The sequence below is a fragment of the Myotis yumanensis genome, unplaced genomic scaffold (assembly GCF_028538775.1).
Source record: "Myotis yumanensis isolate MYYU_CA2020_CCGP unplaced genomic scaffold, mMyoYum1.0.hap1 SCAF_2, whole genome shotgun sequence".
Taxonomy (NCBI): domain Eukaryota; kingdom Metazoa; phylum Chordata; class Mammalia; order Chiroptera; family Vespertilionidae; genus Myotis; species Myotis yumanensis.
Window position 1 is genome coordinate 213,614,195 of NW_027223753.1, and position 14,629 is coordinate 213,628,823.

The 14,629-nt window shown below is 61.0% G+C and overlaps 1 protein-coding gene across 1 annotated transcript in view; it reads right to left on the reverse strand.

The window, feature by feature from the left end:
• Positions 1 to 14,629, reverse strand: part of SIM2 (SIM bHLH transcription factor 2) — a 43,395-nt gene that overhangs the window by 4,503 nt on the left and 24,263 nt on the right. Inside the window, exons 6-10 of the mRNA XM_070407215.1 lie at positions 13,940 to 14,139; positions 9,546 to 9,652; positions 3,997 to 4,144; positions 2,576 to 2,744; positions 1,483 to 1,888 (exon numbers count right to left, since the gene is read on the reverse strand). Of these exons, the coding sequence (XP_070263316.1) occupies positions 1,483 to 1,888; positions 2,576 to 2,744; positions 3,997 to 4,144; positions 9,546 to 9,652; positions 13,940 to 14,139 (1,030 nt within the window). The remainder of the gene's footprint in view (positions 1 to 1,482; positions 1,889 to 2,575; positions 2,745 to 3,996; positions 4,145 to 9,545; positions 9,653 to 13,939; positions 14,140 to 14,629) is intronic.

The window sequence follows — 14,629 nt, forward strand, 5'->3', positions numbered from 1 at the left end:
AACCAGGAGGTCATGGTTCCATTCCCAGTCAAGGGCACATGCCCAGGTTGCTGGCTTGATCCCCAGTGTGGGGTGCGCAGGAGGCAGCCGATCCATGATTCTTTCTCATCATTGATGTTTCTCTCTCTCCCTCTCTCTTCCTCTCTCTCTAAAAATCAATAAAAAAACATTTAAAAGAGAGGATTGTGGGGGAGGGAGCCTCAGGGGCTGTCCTCTCTGAGCACGGGATCCTTTTCTGCGTCCAGTGGCCCCCGCAGGGCGTTTGCACCGCCTTGGTCTGCATTTTGCACAGTAGCCAGGTCAGGGTGAAAAGGAAATACCTCCTGCAGCCAGTCCTCAACCCATCTCCTACCGTCCGCCTGGGGTGGGCCCAGTGAGCAAACAGGTGTCTCCTGGGCCCGGGGCAATGGTGGCACCTCCACGGGGGACCTTTTTCTGCTTCTCGGCCACCAGGAGGAGCTGGCTGAGCCACCATTCCTGTCTCTCTGCTGTGGAACTAGTGTGTGCAGGACAGGCACCTACTGTGTGCCGAGCCCCAGGGTAAGCATGTCCCACGGCTTAGGAGCCCAGTTACAGAAACTGAGTCCTGGTCGGGGAGGGGTTGGTGAGTGACATTTCTGTCCCTGAGCCCTGAATTTCCACCGCTGTTTGCTGCACTTTGAAAATTGGCATGGGAAGAAAACCAAGTCTCCTATATTCAATTTTGGCTGGAGCAGAGCATCTATTATAATAAAAGGGTAATATGCTAATTAGACCAGACATCCTTCCGGACATCCTTCTGGACGAAGCTGGGGCGGAGGGAAGCCAGCCCAGGTCCCGGGTGCCAGAGGGAAGCCAGTGCCTGCAGCTGGAGGAAGGAAGGCCTACTCTTGCACGAATTTCGTGCATCGGGCCTCTAGTGAACTTATAAAATACGTGCAGCCTGGCTGGTGTGGCTCAGTGGTTGAGCATCGACCTATGAACCAGGAGGTCACAGTTCAATTCCTGGTCAGGGCACATGCCCAGGTTGTGGGCTCAATCTCCAGTGTGGGGCGTGCAGGAGGCAGCCGATCAATGATTCTCTCTCACCATTGATGTTTCTCTCTCTCTCTCCCTCTGCCTTCCCCTCTGACATCAATAAAAGTATATTTTTTTAAAAAGTAAAATGCGTGCAGCTGAGCCCTTCTCAGGACGTGGAAGCTGCCTTTGAAAATCACTTCGTCTTCCTGGGAGGGAGCAGAGGCCAGGATGTCAGGGGGCGGCTGAGCCTGGTTCCTGCGCCCTTTATACTGTCACTGGTGCCTCTGAGCACACGGACCAGTCACCGGCTTTAGCCTCTCACAGGAGGCGCTGGCACTGAGAGCAGGAAAGCGCCGAGATCCCTACTCAGAAGCGGAAAAAGGGGAAGTGTGCACAAACTGTGAGGGTCCTTCTCCACCCGCCACCCACCGCCACCACCGCCGTCCACAGCCCCGCCCCCGCCCCCACGCCCATGGGACCCACCTTCGTAGTTTGGCACCAGGCTGTGCCGGGCAGTGTTCACCGGTGGCTCAGAGAGGTTTTTAGCTGGAGATGAGCTGCCAGGCACCAGGGGGTTGGCATAGTGCCACTGGCACTCGCCCCCGGCTGGCAGCGCGCTCAGGAAAAAGCGCGCCACCTCGCACGGGGACCCTTGGGGCCCGAATTTGGCCGGCAGCACGGGCTTTTTGCTGCTGAAGACGTGGGGGTCCAGGGGGCAGTGTCCGTAGCGGTAGGAGAAGGGCAGGCTGTAGGGCGGGGTGTACAGGAGGTCGCCGCCTTCGGGGTGCAGCTGCTGTTCCGGGGGGGCCGCGGCGTCCGTGGGGGGGCTGGCCCTCCAGTTTGCCAGCTGGCCGCATTCCAGTCTGTCCATCGGGAACGGGCTGAACTGCTGTGTGGCACAGGACGCGGTGAAGGGGCCTCCCGAGGCCCGAGGCCCGAGCCTGACCCCTCCCGGGGCTGGACCCCTCCGGTCACCACCGCGAGGTCCCACTGGGGACAGGTGCCCGGCAGACAGCACCCCAGTGACCCTCCCCCAGGTACAAACATCTCCCCTCCCCAAGCCGGCAGCACCACACACAAGGGCACCTGCTAGCTCTAAGAGCTCCCAAACCACGGAAAAAAAGAAAGAGGAGCCGGCCGGCGTGGCTCAGGGATTGAGCGTCGACCTATGACCCAGGAGGTCACGGTTCGATTCCCGGTCAGGGCACGTGCCCAGTTTGTGGGCTTGATCCCCAGCGTGGGAGGTGCAGGAGGCAACCGATCCATGATTCTCTCTCATCATTGATGTTTCCATCTTCCCTCTCCCTTCCTCTCTGAAATCAATAAAAATATATTTTAAAAAGAAAAAGGGAGAAAAAGTGTTGTTTTTTTAAAATGCCGTGGAAATAGACGGTGCCCCGGGGCTGGGACCCATCTCTCTGTGGACTCTGCGCCTGCCCAGGGGGCCCTGACCAGGCCACCAGGCCTGCACACCTCGCCTGTGTCCCCATCGAGCGGGACGCTGCTGGGCAGGGAGACCCCGCTAGGCCATGAGCATGGGCCGTTCCCCAAAATGCCCACCCCACCCGTGTGTTACCTGCGGGGGGTAAGGGTTTGTTCTCAGCTTCGTCTTCATCTTCGTGGTTTTGGGTTTGGCTAACTTCCTAGTTTCTTGTGAGGTAGACAGGGCGGTCCTCCAGGAGTCCTGGGACTTGGCCGTGGACACCTGGTCCAGGGACAGCTGCAGCTCCTTGTACTCAATGTCCCTGCGAGGCAAGAGGGGCGGGCGTGTCCGGCCGGGCCGGGCAGAGGGCTCCCGGCACCGCCTAGCCAGCGGGATCGCCCTCAAGGCTCCAGGGGCCATTTCAGCGAGGCCGGTGTGGGCGGGATTGGAGAAAAGGACAGGCCCCCTCGTTATAAAAGCCACCCCGCAGCCCGGGTGCGGCGCCCCCAGAAATGCTGAGTGTGGACAGTGTTATTTGGCAGAATTAGGGGGGGTGCAGCTCTCTTCAGTCCCACGGGACCCCAAACACAGGGCCTGGGGACCGTGGGCACTGTCTCCGAGCATCGGTGGCCCCACCGCCTCGTGAGCCCCCAGGGAGGCCTGGGTGGGAACCTTGAGGGTCCAGGGGCCCATTTTTGCCCTAAAGAGCCACCCCAGTGCCCTCGTGCCCATGGAGGGGAGGCCGCCCACACTACTGGCCCTGCCACATGCATTTGCTCATAAAGTGTTTAAGGGCTAAAATGCTCTCGTCCCTACAGATTTGCTAAAATCACCCTATTTCCATCTTCCCTCTCCCTATCGTCCTGTGAGAGAACGCGGCGCCTGAATCTCACTGCCTCAGAGCAGCCGGAGGGCCCTGCTCAGAGCGGGCTGGGGGCACAAGGCCAGCAAGTCCCGGGTTGGAGCCAGGTGCCCGGTGAGAACATACCATAGCCCGGGGGGGGGGGGGGGGGGCGGGGGCGGGGCGGGGGGCAATATATGGTCCCAGGTAGACTTAGGTTCTGCTCCTCCTAATGGCCTTAAAGGTATTTGTCACTGAACTTGACCTCCTGGGGCTTAAAAGGGACCACATCTTTGCTATCATTTGCAATAGGCTATACAGGAAGATGGGGAAAATGGAGCTATCCCCGTCCCAAATGGCAGGCACGGGGACCCAGCCGTGTGGGCATGGGTGGGTCAGCATGTATGTCGGGTCCGGGACCTGCACCCCTTCCCTCCTGTTCAGGGTGGGGAGCAGCCCGCCCTCCCTCTGCCCACCCCCGCTCTCACCTGGGCTCGGACCCTCCCACGCCCGGCCCGGAGCGGGACCCCCGGTCCCCAAGCACCTGGCTGTCAGTGCCGAGTACTGAGATGGTCGGGACCTTCCCCATCCACCAGAGTGTTCAAATGCAAACAAAACAGGAGACAAATGAAAGTTCCAGAAAGAGAGAGAGAGAGAGACGGTGCTGATGGGAGCGGTCGATGAGGGACGGGAGGAGAGAGAGCAAGGAGAGGAACAAATACGTCTGACTTACGTGAGGACATAATTGACACTCACGATGCAGTGGGGCCGGGAGGAGCGGCTGTTGTGCACGACGGTGGCGTAGCTCTGCACCCACACCCAGCCGCCCAGCTTGGACAGCAGCCGGTAGTACTTGGTGGTGACCTGGCCCTTCACCAGCACTGCAAGCAGAGGCGACAGGGCCCGAGGGGCCGTTAGCAGCCCTGCCTGTGGGGACACTGACCCCGGGTGACCCACAGCCCTGGCCCTGAACCTGCCTGGGGTCAAGGAGCCCTCGGGGAACCTGACAAAGAGGGCGGCTCTCCCTGCTGGAGGGTGCAAGCTTGTGCACATACACCCTCTCTCTCTCACACACTCACACACGCTCCCTCTCTCTCACACACACACACACTCACACACTCCCTCTCCTCCCTCTCTCTCTCTCTCTCTCTGATTTTTGCCAAGGATTCCAAGGGATGGGAGGAGCTCTCTCTCATCTCCCTTGTTGAGAACTCGAATTTAAAGCCACTGCGTTCACTGGGAACCAAAGAGCCCCCGTCAGCATTGCACCTGGCAGAGTGACAACACTGGGTCTGCCTTTCACATTTCCAAACGCCACAATTACTACTATGTTACAACCCAACCCCGTAACAGGGGGGATGGGGCGGAGCGGGGAGCGATGTAGTTATTTAAACAAGATAGTAAGTTACGTGGTTCAACCAAGTGTCCACCTGCTGTCCACTGCTGCGCCCAGAACCCCTGTGCTTCGATGACACAGTTTCTCGGTCGCCGTATGTTTTCTTCCCATCAACCCGAGCTTTCCCGGGAGTTAGTCCCCGTGTTGCTCGCCCTCGTGTTGCTCACGCAGGAAGACCTGTGCTTGAGTAGCAGTGCCTGAGCGCCGGGCGTGTGGCCGTCTCTGTGCACAGAGCCAACGCCAGGCTGCTGGGCACGGGCTCCCGGAGCCTGGGCACGCACACACCGCCGCCTCCTCCGGGGCCGCAGCGGGCAGGTGTGAGGGGGCGGGGGGGGCGGGCGGGGGGACTCCAGTGGGCGGTGGAAAGGAGAAAGGCGGACTTATCTTCCCTGGAGGCCGGGTCACTTGTGGCCGCAGGCATTCCTGCTCCTCCAGGCGCTGACCTGGCCTGTAACTAGCAGACAGCGGGGCAGGGGGCGGGAGGTGGCCAAGTCTCTGACTGCAGTAGCTGGTGCTGGAGGACCCCCCACCCCCCGAGATTCACAGACACAGAAATTCAACCCCCGGTACCACCAGGCAGAGCCCCGCCCTCTCCACCCGGCCCCCCTGGGCCCCCGTGGCATCTGTGGCTTCGGCGCTGGGGGACTCGACGGCCATTCTCACACCTGCAGTGAGATGTTCTGGGGCAGAAAACCTGCTGCCACGTGACAGTCAGGGCGTGACCAACCTCCGTGGAGGGAGAGCTCAGCCCCTTGTCTTTCCTTCATGTCCCCTTCCCTACACCTTCCTGTGATGTCACATCTTCCCTGTGATGTCACACCTTCCCATTAGCCAGCAGGTCGTGGCTGCGAACACTCCGTCATGGCTTTGGAGACACCGAGACCCTCGCAGTGACGCGGGCGAAGGACACGAACAAACAGCCACCAAAGACCACACACAACTGGCAACCACATTTCCGCTGGTTTAACTCGTGGCTGGATGCCATCCATCCAACCAACAGACATGTAAAGAGGAACCAATATGGCATGATTCCAGGGGTGGAAATGTCCGGAACAGGGACCCCGTGGGGGCGGAAAGCAGGTGAGCGGGGGCCGGGCTGGAGGACAAGGGGGCCGGGGTGAGGGGAGAACATGTGCTGGAATTAGACACAGGCGGCAGCAGTGCGCCCTGTAAATACCCTGCAAACCACCGGCAGGTGTGAACACGTGACTTTCACATCACGGGAGCCGGCCGCGGGCGATGCTGCTGATCCACGGGGAGGGCGCCGTCACATGACGGAAGCGGGAACTGGTCGGCCTCTGGAAAGCAGGTGCTTCTGGGAAATGGTTGCCCCGACTTCACATCTGGGCACCGACCCCACGGGAATTGTGAGTCGTGCACAAGGACTGGACCCCAGTGAGTCCCCTGCAGCCCTGCTTGTCATTCGGGGCCACGGCGGGAAGAGGGCAAAGCCATGACGGACTGTTCGCAGCCAGGAGCTGCTGCTGGCTAATGGGAAGGTGTGACATCAAGGGGACGGTGTGACATCATGGGAAGGTGTGACATCACAGGAAGGTGTAGGGAAAGGGACATGAAGGAAAAACAAGGGGCTGAGCTGCACTGAGTCAGGTCCTGTGCTGTGGGACTGTGCCACACGCCCCGTCTGACTGTGACTTTGGCCAGGCGCTCGACTCCCATTTCTCCGAGTGGCCACTGTGGGAGGAGGGCCAGCTGCTTCCAGAAGGTTCTCTGTAGCTACATATGGGGCTGGGGTGGGCCAATCAGGGGAGACTTAATTAACCAATTTTCTTATGGCCCCAAAAGAGATGTGACTGAGGTCCCACCGGTGGCTTTCCCCAGAGGCCGTGCCTTCTCCCAGAGGAATGCGCATCACTTCCGCTCGGAAACCCACTCCTAGCAGCGTTTGCCAAGCCCCAGGAGTATGATCGGACACTGCATTCTTCCTGGTTTCCAGGCAACGTTCGTAAGACCCGTCCGTCACCATCTTAAAGCCGGACACACGGAAGCCAGGTCATTCCGAGTTTAGATCAGGACCCACGTGGTGGACAGGGCACGGGTTTCTCTCCCGCCTCCCGCCTCTGCTCTGAGGCGGCCAAACACAGACACGGGGTACTTTCCTTCTGCTTTTCGCTGACCCATGGCGACCGTCGGCACAGCAACCCAAGTGGAAATCCTAGACGCCCAGTCACGACACTCCTCCGTCTGCTCTCGCGGCCCTGCGGCCTGTGGTCTGAGAGAGCTGCCCGAAAGGATCCTGGGCTAGAATGATCTAGAATAAGTCCCTGCTGTGGCTGTGATGGACAGACAGGGGCCGGGGGGGGGGGGGGGCGCCCCCCACCGTAAGCTCCTGGCCGTGCGCCTTGGAGCCATATCCCCGACCTCACAGGCCGAGGCGGCTCTGAAATCGGGGCCCACGCTCAGGTGACAGCCAGCGGCCGTGCTTTTCTGAGGTGACTTTGGGATGGAAACTCTGGTTCCATAAATGTGCTTCCCCCCAAATAGGGGGCCTTCCTGGTTCCCCCGAAATCCTCCCTGGGAGGAGAGACTGTGGCCTGAAGCATAATTTCTACATCTGTCTTGAACTTTGGGAGCTGAGCAGGACACCATAAATGCCTGCCATGGGTAGACGAGTGTCCCCCCAAGACAGATCCTCTACATCCTAAACCCCAGAACCCGTGAGTGACCGTATCGGGGAAAAGGGTCTTTGCAGTGTGACGAAGGCTCTCACAATGAGATCCTCCTGGGTCAGGGTGGGCCCCAAAGCCAACCAGTGTCCCTGTAAGAGACAGAGGAAGAGACGCCGACATGCGGAGGGAGACAGGCAGAGCTGGGGGTGCGTGGCCACAAGCCAAGACATGCCGGCTGCCACCAGCAGGTGGAGGAGACGAGGGAAGATTCACCCCTAAAGCCCCCAGAGGGAGCACAGCGGCCAACATCTCGATGTCGGACTTCCAGCCTCCAGGCCGGGAGCCAGATTTCTGTTGTTTCTGGCCCCAAGGTGCGCGGCATTTGGTGACAGGGCCCCGGACGGTAAAGCACCTGCCGTGGGGCAATCGGCGAGTGACTCCCTGCCTGCCCTCTCCTGCTCCTGCCTCCGTCCGTGCTGGGGGTGGTGGTGGGGGGTCTCAGAGAGTGAGCTGTCGGGAGGCGGGAAACCAGCCTTGTGCTCCTGGGGGGAGCGGGTCCGGGATGCAGCGTGGCCCCCACACAGCCCCCCGCCCTGCCTGCTGCCACGCTGCTTGTTGGTGAGACACGGGAAGCCCTGGGAAGAGAAGCACTTGGGGCAACATTTCCACAGGCCACACCCTGGGCTGTCTGCAGAGCGACCCTGACCCTGACCCCGACCCTGACCCTGGACGATGGGCTGAACCGGCCCGTCGCCTGCCCTTTGGGCCGAGCAAAAGGGTCCACCTGTGATGATAAATGTCTAAACCTGCTCCCGGCGACCGGGAGCCATGGGACGGCTTTGAGGATCACTCCCCACTTCCTGCTCTCAGCCCCTCCCCCACAGTGCGGGTTCCCCACCCCTGCGGCCCCAAGACAAGCAGCTGCCACCTCCGGACTCTGCTCCCCGACTCTGCTCCTCTGCTCAGAGGGAGCCTCTGGGGAGCTCTTCGGTGAGTTAAGCTGCACCGTCCACGTCCAGCCCCAGGAGCCAGGAGGTCAAGGATGAACTCCACAAGTGTTCCTTCCCCGCACCGCAGCCCCGCGTAGAACAGCGTGTCCATGTGAGTCAGGGGCTTGCTGCCCACTCGCCCGCAGGACACAGCGGCTCCCCAACACGCGCCTGCCTCGGCCGAGGGGGCTCGGAGCCCCCAGGGCTGGGTCTCCCCCTCTCCTCCCACAGTGGCGGGGACTGTCCCCCGGGAGGGGGCGTGGAGTCTCTCAGGCACAGAGCCTTCGCGCCCTTGCGGACTGAAGGGGCAGGAAGAAGCGTCCACGCCTGCGCAGGGGTGTCCCCGTCACGGGTCTCGGCCCGCAGTGACTCAGGACAACGCCAGGACCTGGCAGCTCAGCGGTCCCCGTCCACACCCCACGGCCAGCCAGACGCGTGGCCGCAGGTGGAGCAGCCCTGGGCCTGCCGTCCGCCTGCCCCAAACACTGGTCTCTGAGCCCCTTAGTTGGCGCAGAGCAGAGCAGAGCCAGGCGGGGACGTGCCGCCCGGGCTCCGTGCGGATCTCCTGCACGGCGAGAACGAGGCGTCCACTCCATCCCAGAGACTCGCTGGCTAAACTTGGATCCCAGAAGTGTCACTTCTTTAGGCATTTCAGTGACTAGAGCGCCCCCCCACCCAACGGCCCAAACTGCCTCTGTTGGCCAGTCGGATGCTGTATGCTCACTCTCCCACACGGACTCCTCCCCGCCTGGAGGCCTGTGGGCTCCCGAACTCCCCCAGCCAGACGTGGGCCGTGGTCGCAGGCTCAGCTCCCAGCTCTGCCGCCTCCTGCTGTGTGACTGTGGGCAAGTGGCTCGCCCTCTCTGAACCCCTGCACCCTCAGCAGTGAAAGGAGGGTCATGAACCCGATGCTGTCCCTCTGGGTTGACAGATGCTGGCTCCCTGACTCCACTGCCCTGCTCTGGGGGCTCCGTGTGGCTCTTCAACGGCTCTGTTACAACTGGTGTCCAGATGTCACAGAGAAACTTCGTCCCAAATCCACACTCTAGAATCTAGAAGCTTCCACACCATCCCCCACACCTGCCACGTCACTGGGTGTGAGCAGTGACAACAGGAACTGCCTAAACCCAGGGGTGGGAGGGAGGACTCACGCCGGAGGCTTACCATTCCTGTGTGCACAATGGACGGTCATCACCGCACTGAGCAGGGGACGCCCCCACCCTCGGGTATCCTCCCCGCTGCCGGCCCAGGCCCCGTGGGCAGTACTCACGGAGGTGGTGCGCGTAGCGGAGGTGGAACGCGTCGCAGCCGTGCACGTGGTGGTACAGGGTCTTCTCGATCAGGTCCTGCGGCTCATACCCCGTCAGCTCGGTCACCCTGGGGGGCAGGGGGCGGGCTCCGTGAGTTACCCTGCTCTGCGGGCTGCGTTTCACCTCAGTTCTCACTGGTTTTGCCAACCCATCAGATGCTAAAAGGCCGGGGGCGGGCGGGATGCTGATTTGGGAAACTAGGAATGATTGTTTTTTACAAGAACAAGGTCTGAACTCCAGCCGGGGGCCGGAGGGAGCGGCTACGAGCAGGCCTGCTCCTCAGAACCGGAACCACGGCGGGAAGGTCAGGGCTCTGCACACAGCCCTGGTCCAGGTGCAGCTCATCCGAGGACCTTCCGAGTGAACTTGATCCGATGTCGGACAAAGCTGCCACCCTGAGAGAGAACCCTCTCTCTGGGGACCTCTGTGGGGACCTTTTCACGAATCACTGTGGTGAGTCCGACCCGCCTGGTCAGTGGTTGAGCGTCGACCTATGAACCAGAAGGTCCGGGTTCCATTCCTGGTCAGGACACAGGCCTGGGTTTCGGGCTTGATCCCCAGTAGGGGGCGTGCAGGAGGCCGCCCATCAGTGATTCTCATCGTTGATGTTTCTCTCTCTCTCTCTCTCTCTCTCTCTCTCCTTCTCCCTTCCTCTCTAAAATGAAAAAAATATAAATGTTTTTAAAAATGTCTCCTGGGAGAGAATAATTTAAAAAAATAAGTAAATAAAAAATAAAAATGTGGGAAAATAACTTGATCATGTTAACCATTTGTAAGTGTACCGTTCAGAGGCAGGAACTCCATCCACAATGCGGTCTGCTCATCCCCACTCCCACTTCCAGAACTTCTCACCCCTCCAAGCAGAAACTCTGCCCATGAAACAGTACGTCCCCATGTGCCCTCCTGCCATCCCCGGCCACTTCTACTCCACTTGCTGTCTCCCTGGCTTTGTCTCTTCTAGATCTTTCCTCTGAGGGGAATGAGTCAGCATTTGTCCTTCTGTGTCTGGCTTCTTGCAGTCAGCATGATGTTTTTGAGGGCCACCACGTAGTGTATGTCGGAATGCCATTCCTCTCGTGTTCCACGGCACGCAGACCCCGCATCTCGCTTATCCGCTCTTCGGATGAGGGACGCTGGCTGTTTCCACATCTTGGCCGTTGCGTGTGTGACCTTTGCATCTCCAGTCCACACTGGCCATTGGCCACCGTCAGGCTCAGGACGGCGTGTGGCTGGCAAGTCCTCGTAGGGGGAGTCAGGGCAGAACTGGAGACGTCGAAGCCTCGCATTAGCAGAGGGGGTGGCTTTGGACCCCCCAGAAATAGCATAACACGGAAACCATGGGGCGAGAAGGTCAGCCTTAAGCCCCCTGGGGCGGTGGAAGCACGCTCCCAGGGCGTGTGACGTCGCCCCTCGCCGCTCTCATCACGCCCGGGCGCACTCCTCTCCCCGCCAGCCCTCTGAAGGAGCGTGGCTGCCGCATCCCAGGCGGCGTGGCGTCGTCAGGAGCCTGCGGGGCGCTCGGTGCAGGTGAAAACTGCATGTGGCTAAAGCCCCGGGAACCGGGCCGGGAGGAGGTGGCCCGAACATCCTGGCGACAGACACTCGAGAGCAGATGAAAGATTCCAGAGGAGGCGAGGCCGGGGAGCAGCCGTCAGGGGCCGGGCGGCCGGCCTGGCAGCCCTGCCCGTCCAGACCTGAAACATTAGCTGCAAATGAAACGGGGAAACTTGACCTCGCTCTCGTTCCCTCGCTCGCTCCCCTTTCTGTCGAGTTCTGTGCGGGCTCGGGTCGTAAATCTTGGGGAGCCTCATATTTCCCTGGAATCGCTCACTATTTGGTGTACGCATTTCCATGGTGCTCCTCGGGCAGGAAGGAGCCGGCGAGGTGGGCAGGCGGGGACGTGCCGAGGCCAGAGCCTCCGGGGCCCTGGGGACGCAGTGAGGGCCACCTAGAGTGCCAGGCCCCCGGAGCCCGAGCTGTGGCAGCGGAACGGAGCCGTCTGGCTCCCCCGAAAGCAAGCCGGGCCCCTCTTCCCTCTCCGGGGCGGGGCAGGGGTGAAAGAAGCTTCCCAGACCCTTTGGACGAGAAGTTTCAGAACAACGGCCCCGAACGTGTAAATGAATCAGAAACACATGTATTACGTTTCTCATCAAAGTCCACGCGGCTTTGAAACACTAAAGGGGGGGGGCAGGGTTTGGCGGTGCGCCCGCCCCGTTTTTCCAGCCCTCTGGTGTCGGAAGACCTGTCAGAGGGACCTGCCAAGCCCCAAACACTGCTCGTTCCCCATCCTCAGCAAAAGCACCGGCTACAGTTTCAAAGTGAAGCCCACAAACCCCGCGAACCGAAGGCCAGGTTATGCTGAGGTCAGCTGGGTCTGGGATTCTAGGGGTGGGGGGGCCCCCCGGGGACTTGGGGCGGCTGGGTTCCCAGCCAAGCCCTCTTGGGGTCCCGGGTCTGAGTGTCAGAGCTGCCATCTCCCACCTCGTGGGCCATTCTGCTGACCCCCAGCGCCAGGCCAGCCCCTTATTCCCCGGGCTGACCGCCCGGCCGCAGACGGAGGACCTGTGATGGGAAGAATTCTCCAGCGCGGGTCGGCCCCTCATGAGCAGCTCGGATCAGGGAGATTAGAACTCCCTGGCGCTCAGCAGGGGACCCCAGTCTCCTGAGGGGAGAGGGAGTCTTCCTCTCGGTCAGCGCTTGTCCTTCCTCCTTCTTCCCCCCTCCCCGGGGGCATGGGCCCCACACCCTAACAAGAGGGACACTGGCTCTCAAGGAAGCCCACGCCCGAGCCCCGCCCTGGCCCCCGTCTCTCCGCACCCCTCCTCCGTGCAGCCCTGTGTCTGCCGGAGGCGCAAGGCTGTGTGGGCCCTGAGTCCCCCCTCGGGGAGACTGCTGCTTCCCTCACGTAAAGAGCTCACCAGGTCTCGGAGGTGGGGAGCAGGGGACGGGGAGAATGGTCAAAGACAAACCAGGAGACACACAAGGAGAACCCAGCGGAATCCTCCCGTGAGTCTAGAATAAGGCGCGTGGACAGCGTGTTCTCTGTCCACTCGAGAAGGGACTTGGCATCTGGAAGGAACGCCTCCTTCACACCTGCTTCTGCCCACGTGGGCCCGGATCTCGGGCAGCCCCGAATCCTGTCCCCAGGGGCCTGGCCCCCACCGCCGGGAAACAGCACTGGTCGGCCCTCGGCCCTCGCAGGAGGTGCCACATCCTCCTCAGAGCTGCCCTCACCCCTGGCCTGAGCTCCTGGGAGACCATGACTGTCCCACAGGCCTCGTCATCTCTCCACCTGAGTGGTCCCAGGTGCGTCAGCGATGAACTAGACTAATCTGGGTCCCCATCTCCTACCCCGAACCAGATGCGTTTGTTCTTCTTCAATAAACGGTTAAAATGATCCATTTTATGTTCTGTGTCTTTTACCACAAAAGTGAGAAGAATCGGTAAATCCTCGCCCCAGGTGAACAGGAAACAGATAGCAAGAGATGTCCTTTCTCTGAGCGAGCTGACCACGCCCACGAAGGTCAGGCGCGACCCCTGAGCACCCCCTGCCAGCAGGGTCCCTCCCAGGAGGCGGAGGCCCGGCTCACCTGCTGGGGCTTGGGCTTGTCCCGTTCCAAATGCTCACACCTGTTCCCTAACGTCATCTTCCCCAGCGGCCCTGTGGCAGCGGGTGGGTGAGGCCTGTTTTGTGTTTTCTTTATAGATAAGAAACCAGAAGCCCAAAGAGGCCTCACAGCCCCGGGGACACCAAGGCCTCTAGCACAGACCTCCCTCCGGAGCAGGCTGGCCCCTCGGTCACCACAACCCACAGCCCCTGGCCCTTCCTCGCTCGCTCTCCCTGCTCGCTCTCCCCGCTCGCTCTCTCCAGGTCTTGGGGGAGGCAGGGACAGTGGGAGAGAGTTTCAGACAGGGCTCCGGCCTAGCTGAGGTCAGCGTCCCCCCAGGCAAAGCCACCCGTCCGCTCCCGCCTCTGCCCTGCGGTGGCCTCATGGCTCACGGGGGCTTCATTCATGCAGTCCGGGTGGGAGGGCCTCCCGCCCCCCACACTGCCCGTGGGACCTGCAGGTTTCCAGGTCCTCAGAACCCTGCCCTGCGGGCCTTGGAGAAGGAAGTCTCCAGGGGCGGGAGGATGACGATGGGAATGAGGTCTGATTGCCCGTGGCTGAGGGAGCCGCTGCACCTGCGCGCTGAGGCGGCTGTTGGTTCTTTCCCCTCCTGCCTCAGTTTCTCTAGATCCCTTCCCGACTGACAGTCTGAGCCTGGCTCGTTCCCCGTCCCATCTGGCTTAAGGGTGTCGCCTTCAGGGACCGGCCCCCCCAGGACCTTGGGACCCCCCGCGGCTGCCACTCACCTGGAGTCCAGGAAGATGAGCTTCAGGTCGAGGCTGGCCCGGAACATGAACATGTTGCTGTGCAGCTTGACCTCGGTGACGGCGCTGGGCGGCAGCGACTGGCCCACGGCCACCAGCCCCACGACCTGGTAGCAGGACTCGTACAGGGACATGTCCAGCATGTACTGCCTGATCTTCAAGTAGCCGCTGCAGTGGATGACCTGGGGGAGAGGGCGGGTCAGCCCCGCGGCCCAGGGCCATGGACGCTCGCCTCTCGGCCCGGCTGCTGCCCCGTCTGCAGCGCGAAGCCTGTTCCCCAGCCCAGCCTCCGGGAGGAACGGAACAATATCAGAATAACACACAGGGGCCTCTCCCCTCGCTACTGTGGAAGCCACGGCTCTCTAGAGGGGTGAGCGGCAGGACAGGGCCCTCGGGGGTGAGCCTTGGTTCCGTAACCTTCATGACAGCATCTGGAAAGCTTATGTTCTGATGGGACTGGATTCGACATGCTAACCTGACATTGGTATCACTTGACAAGCTACGTCACTCAGGAAACTCAGAATCCTTCCAGTAGAATGGGGGGGAAGCTTCATGGAAAATATGCTTTATTTATAATTCAAGATTTTATCCCCTTGTAATAAGCAAAAGCCGGAGTGACTATAGAGAAACGCGTGTAATAGCTGTAGCCAAGCACCACACAGGAGAACGTGT